The sequence below is a fragment of the Ipomoea triloba genome, chromosome 2, assembly GCF_003576645.1.
Source record: "Ipomoea triloba cultivar NCNSP0323 chromosome 2, ASM357664v1".
NCBI classification, from domain to species: Eukaryota; Viridiplantae; Streptophyta; class Magnoliopsida; order Solanales; family Convolvulaceae; genus Ipomoea; species Ipomoea triloba.
Window position 1 is genome coordinate 24,729,717 of NC_044917.1, and position 11,783 is coordinate 24,741,499.

The window sequence follows — 11,783 nt, forward strand, 5'->3', positions numbered from 1 at the left end:
GGTAACCATCCATGTCCATCAAATCTATTTTATTCACCTATTCTATATATAATGATCTTGGTGTTGGAAATCCTGAAATTTCTTGTTATTTGGCCTATTTCTTGGATGTATTTTGTTGGTTTTCATCTTGATCATTTGTCTTGTGTTGTATGATCAATGATGTTATGGATTTCCCTATTTTTGGACTCTAAATGGGATGAAATGTGAGTGTATTTGGTCTGATTTTGTATTCTGGAAGTGGGATTTGTTGATCTGGGTTGAACTGTCTCTGGAAGGGATTTGGGTTGGCCTTGCGGAAGACCTGAACGGCACAATGTAACCCGCGAGGGCGATCCGCAAGGTGGCGACGGTTGGCTTGGGCGGAGGAGGGTGGTCCGCCGAGGGAGGCCGTCTCCTTCTCGCGGAGGAGACTGGCGGAAGGCAGTGATCCGTGAGAGTGTTCCGCAAGTTCACTTGGAGTTGATTTCCAGTGAACGGTTTCTCTGTTGTTGTTGTCTGTTATTCTCCTTTGTTTCTGATTATTGTTGGATTGTTTTGTTGGGTATTTTACCATGTCTTTGGAGTATTTATTCATGTCATTTATTGGGTATTTTATACCTTAGCTTGGAGTATTGATTCATGTCTTTGGTTTCCATTTTTGGTATTCTTGATCTATTGATCCTTTGATTCATTATCTGGGAGTTGGTTTGTGTTCATATTTGAGATGAACACTTTGTTTTAGTTGCTTTGAGTGATGTTGGAGTATGAGGTTGTGATGGTGGTTTGGTTGAGGTTGTTGGTGGTTGTTGGCTACTATTGACTGTGCTACTATTGACTGTGCTACTATTGACTTCTGACTTTGGACTTCGGTCCCTGTGATTGGGTTGATTACCCCTGTGATTGGACTTCGGTCCCTGTGATTGGACTGTCGGTCCCTGTGATTGGACTTCGGTCCCTGTGATTGGACTTCGGTCCCTGTGATTGGGCTCATCACCCCTGTGTACCGGTTTTCCGGGTTTGGCTCTTGACCACTGACTTTGGGTTGGTCACCCCTGTGTACCGGTTTTTCCGGGATTGACTCTTGACTCCTGACTTCTGACTATGTGGTTTGACTTGGTTTGGTGGTTGGGTTGACTTGGTTTGGAGGTTGGAGTTGGGGTTCCTTCTTGGTCCGTTTTATGAGCTCTTTATGCTAATTCGGTCGATACCTTATGGATCTCGGTTATGGTTCGTTATTGCATTATGCTTTGTTGTTGGCTATTGGCTTTGTTTGACTGAGTCTTGGTTTGTGATTCGTTCAGCTTATTATTGTTGAGTATCGTTTTCAACTACTGAACAGTTCGTTGGTGTTTATATTCTATATGGGTGTGTAAACCTATTTACAAGCTTATGTATATCTATATCTCCTTGCGGGTGTGAATGGTGGTTGCTTAGCATTCTTTTGCTAATGGTTCTTTGTGTGTTTTCCAGGTATGGAGTAGTTATGCGAGAGCGCGCTAGAGCTTTCCTTATGAGGATGTTTAGCCTTAGTTTACCTTGTTTAGACTTTGGTTTTGGCCTGTGTGCCTTGAGATATTATTAGTATACTCTGGATTAGTGGTTTGAGTACTTTCGATGATTGTGGATTATGTTTTGAGAATTTTATCTTGGTTTATATCTATGACAGCTTAGTCCGTTTTATGATTAGCCTGTGCATCTAGGCTGTGTTATACCTAGATGTGGCATGACGCCCCTTAGGTTTTAAATCGCTTCCGCTATGTTTTCGTTTGATGGTTGAGATTGGCAGCTGTTGTGTTAAGCTTTAGCTATCTCAGCCGGTGTGAGGTTGGGGGTGTCACAGTTGGTATCAGAGCCTGTGTTGAGGTCTGAGTAGATATCCTAGGGTTGAACTTTTGAGACTCTAGGACTTGATCAGTAATCCTAGGGTTGAACTTTTGAGACTCTAGGACTTGATCAGTAGAAGTTAAGATGTTTGAGAAAGACTCTAGGACTTGATCAGTAGAAGTTAAGATGTTTGAGAATCCCTCTAGGACTTGATCAGTAGAAGTTAAGATGTTTGAGAATCCTAGGATGTGTGAATTCTAGGAATCGAAGATGTTTGAGAATCCTAGGATGTGTGAATTCTAGGAATCGCGGTGAGGACACGCCTTGTTTGTTTATATTCTTGTGCTTTGTTAACCTTGTTGTTTGCAGCTTGCGGCTCGTCTTCTCGGGTAAGTTTTAATCGTTTTTAGTTAAGTTGCTTCGTTTTAGTTTGCCTAGAAGCCTGCCTTAGAATAGAAATAAGTAGTCGGTGGATAAGAAACGATGGATATCCCCGTATGCGTTTGAGCAACCAGAAGAGGGGCGGCTCGTCAAAGAAGACTAATCTACGCACGGTTCGGAGTCAACGACAACCATCTACGTTCCCCGGAAGTTGGCGTACTCGCGCGTGCAGCCTCGTCTACAAAGTCTTCTCCAAACTCAAGAGTTGAAGAACAAGTTCGTACAACTGAAGTTCAACACAAGACGAAGAACGCGATAGGAGCTTGAAGACTGAAGACTCGAAGACCCTCGGTCTTGAGGGAACGATAATAGCGGGTGCTAACGCGTCAAGAAAGAGTAAAGCACGCCAAGCGGGAGCTTCCGGATCAGCAATGAAGAGTAAAGCACGCCAAGCGGGAGCTTCCGGATCAGCAATGAAGAGTCTCGTGCGCCAAGCGGGAGCTTCCGGATCAGCAATGAAGAGTCTCGTGCGAGCTAAACTCGGAGTTAACGTTGCATGAAGAATTATAATTCGAGGTCGTGTCGGAGTTAACGTTGCATGAAGAATTATAATTCGAGGTCGTGATTCGCAGACTTTGAGATAGTCCTTTATAATTCGAGGTCGTGATTCGCAGACTTTGAGATAGTCCTACCCATCCCTGAAGCAACAACGAAGGAACAAGTTAGAAGTTGCAACCTTCAAAGCGAAGAAGACTAAGTTAAGTAGAAAGAAGAACTTGGACGCTTAAGATCCCCAAAGAGAAGAAGAAACGCCATTAGCAAGTTGTGTTATCTCATGAAGTGCGAAGGAACTAAGAAGTGAATTGCGAAATGAGGACCTCGTGTAACCTATTCGGTGCACCTTGGGAGTAACTCTGTGTGCAAGAGCTTANCGGAATCCCTTCTCTTTGTTCTAATCAGTATTCCTATATATTCTTGGAAACTAAATTCTTCTTTGTTTCTTGAGACTCCAAATGCCTTTTGTTGAAACATCTCTCCTATTGATTCTAGACCTCATTGCTATCGTCCCTTGAAACCGAATTTCTCTCATTCCCTTGGGAATTGTATATCCCTTCGTTGAGACATCCCTTTCTATCCATTCTAAACCTCCTTCTCACCTTTGTTTGAAAATGAACTCCTCTCTTTTCTTTGGGAAATTGAATACCCTATCATTGGCAAATCATCTCTGTCTTTCAAGATCTCATTCCTAACCCTCCTTGGAATCTAAATACTTTCCTTCCCTTGAGTAAAAACTGAATAACCTACTCCTTGAAAGCTCTTTCGTTGTTCTCAAATCTCGTTCCTATATTTTCTCAAAGCCAAGTACTTTTCATTGGTTTTCTATTGTTGAAAAGGACTCGATACTCACATTAAGTTGAGAAATTCTTTTGGCCTCTTTGAACCTAGTTATTCTTATCTTCTTTCGAAGCCGGGTTCATTCCCTTTCCTTAAAGAACTTTACATCCCTTTTATTGCAAAAATCATTTCCAACTCTCGAACGTTGATCTTGTGTGCTTCTTGAAAATATCTTGTGCAAGGTGACAACCTTATTTCCCAAGTTGTAACCTTGGTAATCTTTGATTCTGATCTTAACCTACGTTGTCCTTGAATCTTGAACCATAAACCTTTCATTCTCTTTCCTTGTTGGGTCAACGTTTTCTTAATAAGCATGCCCTCTATATAATACTTTCTCTATATGTACTACCGTACTAGTTTTAACCTTCTGTCCCCAATACGAATTATCCTTATGGAATGGTTCTGAGTTGGATCTTTCAAGAAATGGAGTTCGCCTAAGCTGTCAAAAGGTTAAAGCAAAGAAGTGTAGCAGCCCGTTCAGTTGGGAAGATTTGGTAAATCAAGTGAGCCTAAGATCGTAGCGTCTACATGTGTCATCGGAAAAAGTTGAGTTGGTTCACGAAAGAGTGAAAGCTGCCCCTGATCAATAGGAGTCGTATGCCGACCAAGTTAGACTAGATGCGTGATGCGTGTCACGTTTGCTGCTGAAGATATATGTGCATGATGCGCTTCGTGATATCCACCTGGAAGTCGTAACGTTCGAAGATGCTCTATCTTACGAAGAGAAGCCAACAAGAATTTTGGTCACCCAGTCAAGAGAAGTGCACCGACAAGCAATGAAGTCCGTGAAGGCGGTGTGATCCAACCACGTGGCCAAAGGAGCGACCTTGTATATGGGGGATGTGATGAGAAATCGGTTCCAAGCAGTTCAGCATGAGGAGGTCACCCAGTTCAGTTGATAGCTTCCGTGCATATGTTAGATCTTTGTTAGGAATCCTTTTTACCTAAGTAAGTAGCGAGTTTAGTTCTTGCATGCTAGTTTGGGTTGGGTAGGTTACAAGTTTAGGATGCTAGAGGTGTAGTATGTGCTTGAGCTTAATTGCGTGTTAGTGTGTTTCTGAGTGTAGGACTAGTTGAGCAATCGTTCCCTTTTCAGTCTTCCGTTGAATCTTTGTTCCTTTGAATCGTTCTGTTTCTAGTTCCCGTGAGCTTCGAGCTTCGGGGACGAAGCTCCTTTTAAGGGGGGTAGAGTGTAACACCCCGTAAATTCGTTCAAGCCTTTCGTTCGATAATTAATTCCTTGGGTAATTTAATTAATTCCAATTGGGCTAATTCTTTCAATTTAATATATATATACACTTGTATATATATTTGATGCCTAACTTAATTATTCTAATCAAGAGCCCAATTAATTGAATTTATTCTTGTAAGGGATTTTATTCAATTTGGACCCTTACAATGTTTGTTATTAAATATTCTTACAAGCCCACATTCTTGATCATACATTATATATGTATATATATTGATCCTAAGACATTCTTATGGGCTAATTCTTGTATTTAATTTGTAAGGGGTGAATTTAATAAGCCCAACTTACTAGTCTTGATTATATTTATTTCCTACACCCATTATTTTATAAGTTACTTAAGCCCACATCATTTAATGTCTTACAACCTAAATATTGTATGTATTCTTGGTATATAATTTGAAGATCAAATTACCCTAAGACTTTCACTCTTTCTTCCTCCTACCCTATACTCCTACACGCCATTTTCCTCTCAAATTCCCTAAGAATTCATCTTCATTTTCCCTACAAGATTTCAAGTAAAGGTTGCTCTTTTAAGCTTGGTTGGGAGTGGGTAAGTGCATCTATCCTAGAACCCATCTTGCATTTTGTGTTTTAGATAGTCTTTTTACATAATCTTATAAGTGTTCTTTTGGGGTTCTTTGGGAAAAAGATGATCAAGGTGAAGGTGGGGCTTTGTGAGCTAGCAAAAGGCTTGTTGGAATAGGAAAAGCTCTTTGAGGTAACCATCCATGTCCATCAAATCTATTTTATTCACCTATTCTATATATGATGATCTTGGTGTTGGAAATCCTGAAATTTCTTGTTATTTGGCCTATTTCTTGGATGTATTTTGTTAGTTTTCATCTTGATCTTTTGCCTTGTGTTGTATGATCAATGATGTTATGGATTTCCTTATTTTTGGACTCTAAATTGGATGAAATGTGAGTGTATTTGGTCTGATTTTTGTATTCTGGAAGTGGGATTTGTTGATCTGGGTTGAACTGTCTCTGGGAGGGATTTGGGTTGGCCTTGCGGAAGACCTGAACGGCACAATGTAACCCGCGAGGGCGATCCGCAAGGTGGCGACGGTTGGCTTGGGCGGAGGAGGGTGGTCCGCCGAGGGAGGCCGTCTCCTTCTCGCGGAGGAGACTGGCGGAAGGCAGTGATCCGTGAGAGTGTTCCGCAAGTTCACTTGGAGTTGATTTCCAGTGAACGGTTTCTCTGTTGTTGTTGTCTGTTATTCTCCTTTGTTTCTGATTATTGTTGGATTGTTTTGTTGGGTATTTTACCATGTCTTTGGAGTATTTATTCATGTCATTTATTGGGTATTTGATACCATAGCTTGGAGTATTGATTCATGTCTTTGGTTCCCATTTTGGTATTCTTGATCCATTGATTCTTTGATTCATTATCTGGGAGTTGGTTTGTGTTCATATTTGAGATGAACACTTTGTTTTGGTTGCTTTGAGTGATGTTGGAGTATGAGGTTGTGATGGTGGTTTGGTTGAGGTTGTTGGTGGTTGTTGGCTACTATTGACTGTGCTACTATTGACTGTGCTACTATTGACTTCTGACTTTGGACTTCGGTCCCTGTGATTGGGCTGATTACCCCTGTGATTGGACTTCGGTCCCTGTGATTGGACTTCGGTCCCTGTGATTGGGCTCATCACCCCTGTGTACCGGTTTTCCGGGTTTGGCTCTTGACCACTGACTTTGGGTTGGTCACCCCTGTGTACCGGTTTTTCTGGGATTGACTCTTGACTCCTGACTTCTGACTATGTGGTTTGACTTGGTTTGGTGGTTGGGTTGACTTGGTTTGGAGGTTGGAGTTGGGGTTCCTTCTTGGTCCGTTTTATGAGCTCTTATGCTAATTCGGTCGATACCTTATGGATCTCGGTTATGGTTCGTTATTGCATTATGTTTTGTTGTTGGCTATTGGCTTTGTTTGACTGAGTCTTGGTTTGTGATTCGTTCAGCTTATTATTGTTGAGTATCGTTTTCAACTACTGAACAGTTCGTTGGTGTTTATATTCTATATGGGTGTGTAAACCTATTTACAAGCTTATGTATATCTATACTTCCTTGCGGGTGTGAATGGTGGTTGCTTAGCATTCTTTTGCTAATGGTTCTTTGTGTGTTTTCCAGGTATGGAGTAGTTATGCGAGAGCGCGCTAGAGCTTTCCTTATGAAGATGTTTAGCCTTAGTTTACCTTGTTTAGACTTTGGTTTTGGCCTGTGTGCCTTGAGATATTATTAGTATACTCTGGATTAGTGGTTTGAGTACTTTCGATGATTGTGGATTATGTTTTGAGAATTTTATCTTGGTTTATAACTATGACAGCTTAGTCCGTTTTATGATTAGCCTGTGCATCTAGGCTGTGTTATACCTAGATGTGGCATGACGCCCCTTAGGTTTTAAATCGCTTCCGCTATGTTTTCGTTTGATGGTTGAGATTGGCAGCTGTTGTGTTAAGCTTTAGCTATCTCAGCCGGTGTGAGGTTGGGGGTGTCACAACTATGATGGCTCAGTTTGGCAAGCTACAAGCAGAGATAGATGGTTTCAAGGCTCAGCAACAAGGAGGAGGTAATCAGTTTTCTAATCAACCTTCATCTTCGAATGGTAGACTGCCAGCAAGCACAGAAAATCCAAGGCACCAAGTGAATGCAGTCACCACTAGAAGTGGATTAGCTTTGAAGGACCCCCCTTTTCCTTCGAATGATCCAGTGCCTGAGAAAGCTGATAAGAAGGATGAGGGTGTTCAGGTTGAGGATGTTCTTGATGATAGTGAGGAGGAACCTGTGGTGCAGAGAGATAGTGTTAAGGGGACAGCTCCTGGGCAGGATGAGAGTGCTTAAAGTAAGAAGAATGAAAGGAAGAACAAGAAGGTAGATGACTCGGTTATACCTTACAACTTGTTACCATATCCACAGAGGTTGTGGAAATCAAAGGAGTCTGATAGAGAGAGCAAGTTCCATAAGATGTTAGATAAGCTGGAGATCTCCATGCCTTTTGTTGAGGCAATCACTCAGATTCCATCGTACAAGAAGTTTCTAAAGAACATTTTAGGCAATAAGAAAAAGCCAAAGAAGAGTGTGGTGGTGGATCTGAGCGAAGGAGCCTTGACCTGTGCAGTTCTTCAACATAAACTACCTCCTAAGCTGAAAAATCCAGGTAGTTTTTCCATCCCTTGCATCATTGGTGGATTTGTAGTTGGTGGTGCTCTGTGTGATCTGGGTGCCAGTGTTAGTCTTATGCCATATTTTTTATGTAAGAGGCTCAACCTGGGAACACCAAAACCCACTTCCATGACCCTACAGATGGCGGATCGCTCCATAAAGCGTCCGGTGGGAGTTCTAGAGGATGTCCCGGTCATGATTGATCAGTACTCTATACCGGGGGGTTTTGTTGTTATGGATATAGAAGAGGATGCCAAGGTTCCTAATATACTTGGTAGACCTTTTCTAGCTATTGCTGGTGCCCTTATTGATGTGAGAAGAGGAAAAATCATGATGGAGGTGGCTGAGAATAAGATCGAGTTTGACATATTCAAGATGGCGAAGCACCAGCCCTCGTATGTTGATGAGTGTTACTCGATAGAGGGGCTGGGTGAGTGCACTGATGAAAGTAGAAAGATTGAGTTAGGGGATTTGCATGTTTCCCCTATTGATCCTGGACCCCCTGAAAAGTCAAGTGTGCTGAAATAGAAGAAAAAGTTCTTTGGTCCTGGTGGTTTCTACAAAAGATGGATGAGGGAGCTGTCTAAGTTCAAAAGGCCACCAGATCGCGTGGTCCACAATCCCACCTGATATCCATGAGGTTGAGTCGAGCTGACGACAGTAAACTCAGCGCTTCATGGGAGGCACCCCATGTTACACTTTACTTTTTGCATTTTACTTTCTGCATTTTTCTTTTTATTTTTAGTTCGGAGTAGAGTTAGGAATTTTTCTGGTTTAAAGTAGGTGTTTCTTGGGTTATTTTGGTGAGGAGTGTGTATTAGTTTGCTTTTGTTCGTGGGGTTTTGTTTGTCCATCAGGGACGATGTCCAGACTTAGTGTGGGGGTGAGTTATTTTTTGACAAAATTGTGAAAGGAAGCTAAATTTTGATGAACTTTGCTTGAAGGATTCATTTTGCAGCTTAGGGTAGTATGCTTTCCTTGTGTTGTGGCTGTGACCATTTCTCTTTCTGCTAGTTTGTGGTTTGTCTGGTAGTACTTGTGCAGTTTAGCTTGTCAAGGATGATTCAAGGTTGAGTTTGTGCTTAATTCAGTCTCTTGCCAATAGTTGGGTTAACCTCTAACATAAATGTTCCCCATGTGTGTTATGCATTGCTAGTGAAGGCTTATGTGGAATTCCGGTGATATTTGTCTTGTCATAGCTTGTCTTAGTGCTCTCATAGTGAAGTCTATAATTTGCATGCTTTGAAGTGATTTAGGCCATTGTTGTTAGCCCAAGCCTTTAAACCCACCCTTTATTATAATTGTTTCACCTAGTTGCCCCATTGAGCCTTGTTTTTGTTTAATAAGTGCAAAAGCGCTTACCCCGTTCTTCGTATTGTTTTTTTCTTGTTTAACCCCATTATTTGACCCTTAGCCTTAAGCCATATATTTTCCATTCACCCTTAGAGAGAATGTAGCATTTGTTCTTTAACTTAGAGGAGATTGACCTTTTTGAGCTTATTTTGATAGAGTTATTCATGTTATCTTTGTTCTAGTGTGGGGGTGTGGTGAAGGAAGTTATTGGTTGATTGAAAGGAAATGGAATGTTTGTTGGTTGAAAAGAAAGAAAAGAAAAGTTTGAAAAAGAGTTTGAAAATGAAGAAAAGGTTTGTGAAAAAGAAAAAAGAAGGATGAATAAAAATGCAAGTAAGGATTGTTAGAATAAAGATCCTCACCCCCACTAGTTCAGAATACTCTTGTGATTCCAATTATATTTTTCTCTCTTGATTCATATTTTCCATGTCTCCTCTAGGTTTAGATGTGAATAAGTGTGAAATTCTCTCTCTTTTTGTGCATTTTTCCATACCCCTTCTTTGTTTAGCCACTCACCCTTAGCCCCATTACAAGCCAAATAAAGTCCTATTTGATCTTAGCATGCAGTTTTAGAGTGATCTATGTGAGTATGAAGGACATGTCTATGGAAGTTCATCTTAAGCCAAGTCTTGCATAATCTCAATTGAGTACATGTGCATACAGGGTTTTAATCTACCTTAATTCAGGTGCCCGGTTATTAGCCTGAGAGGGGAACTCACTTGTGATTCTAAGATGACTCTTGAAGCAGGTTAGATTGTACAAGTTGGTTGGTGGAATGTTTGGTTGAGCAGAAAGGAAGTGTGATTAGTAACTAACTTGGAAGGTGGTCTATCCTGGGTTTGCTTGAGGACAAGCAAAAGTTCTAGTGTGGGGGAGTTGATACACATGATTTTATACCTTTATTTGCCCCACGAATCAAGAGTTTTTGTTGCTTAATTTCTTTACCTTGATACATTTAAGGCTCGTTTGTGTGTTATATTTGATCATGTCTAGTTTATTCACAAATGAGGAGCAAAGCCAATGGCAGAGCCAATGGCAGCACATTTAGCTCCTGAGTTCACTGAAGAAGATTATATTGTGTACCCAGGAATTGAAGCGAATAATTTTGAGTTGAAGACTCAGCTCATTCAGATGGTCCATAATAATCAGTTTGGAGGATCTCGGGTTGAGGACCCGAAAACCCACATAGTTCATTTTGATCGTATATGCCAGAACATCAAGATGAATGGTGTTCCTAGTGAGGCAATCAAGCTGAGACTGTTTCCTTTTTCCCTGAGAGATCACGCACAGCGTTGGTTGAATTCCTTTCCAGCCAACCATTTCATTACATGGGAACAGCTCCACAAGGCTTTCATGCAGGAGTATTGTCCTCCTTCTAAGGCTGCCAAGTTAAAGAAGCAAATTCAGAATTTTCAGCAGTTTGACAATGAAGATCTTCCTGAGGCTTGGACGAGATTTAAAGAATTGAGGAGGCAGTGCCCGAAGAATTTGATGACCCCAGGTGATTTTATGTCCTCATTCTATGAGGGATTGTCTAACCGGTCAAAGATTATTCTAGATACCTCATCCTTTGGGGGTGTTTTCATTGATATGGGGCCAACAGTTGGAGAGCAGTTGATTGAGAGGATCACCTCTAACAATACTTACTGGTACACTGAGGGGGATGATATGCCCAAGAGAGAGAAGACAGCTGGGATGTTCGAAGTTGGAGAAAAGATGGCAATGCAGGCTCAGCTGGATACCATACAACACATGCTAAAGCAGTTAGTATAGGGCCCTACTCAGAGTATCCAGGCAGTTGCTCAGCCTCCACTGATTCCACAGAATCCTTATGTTCCTAACCCCTATTCTGTGCCACAGGTACCTCTTGTAGCCTGTTGTGCAATTTGTGGTGGAAATCATGTAGCTCAGACATGCCCTTTGCTAGACTTCGGTAACCAAGTTCCTCAGCCTAATGTGGAGCAAGTTGATCTCATTGGTTATTCTAGACCACAAGGGCAGGGGCAAGGTTATGGGCACTATCAGCAGCAAGGAAGAGATCAGTTTGTTATAGAATACAGTAGATTTACATAATTGAATTCAGTTTGAAGCTTGGAATCATTGTTCAGATCAGATTTACTTTGAAGAATTGTTAGTAAGGTTTACCTTTTTATTCTTTAATATTGCAGCTATGTCTTCCATCTTTAATTCTTGCTTTGCTGTGTTTACTCCCATCATGAGGGAGTAATTCGTTTATGGGTTTGGATTAGGGGTCCATTGTTAATATTGATGTTCGATTTATGATTAATTGCATAAAGGGATTGAATCTTTTACCTAGGGTTTATGTTGATTTAGGGATTTCTCTGCACTAGTTATTGGTTTGTGGCCAGAATTAATTGCTAGTCTAGGGGAGGGATTCATTACAACGACAGTTGGATGGAGACCTCGAGCCTTACCAATTTCAACC

The 11,783-nt window shown here is 41.3% G+C and overlaps 1 protein-coding gene across 1 annotated transcript; it reads left to right on the forward strand.

Moving 5' to 3' along the window:
- Positions 1–7,786: 7,786 nt before the first annotated feature.
- Positions 7,787–8,512, forward strand: LOC116010959. Its single transcript, XM_031250451.1, has one exon. The coding sequence runs from the start codon at positions 7,787–7,789 to the stop codon at positions 8,510–8,512; it is 726 nt and encodes a 241-aa protein (XP_031106311.1).
- Positions 8,513–11,783: the final 3,271 nt, after the last annotated feature.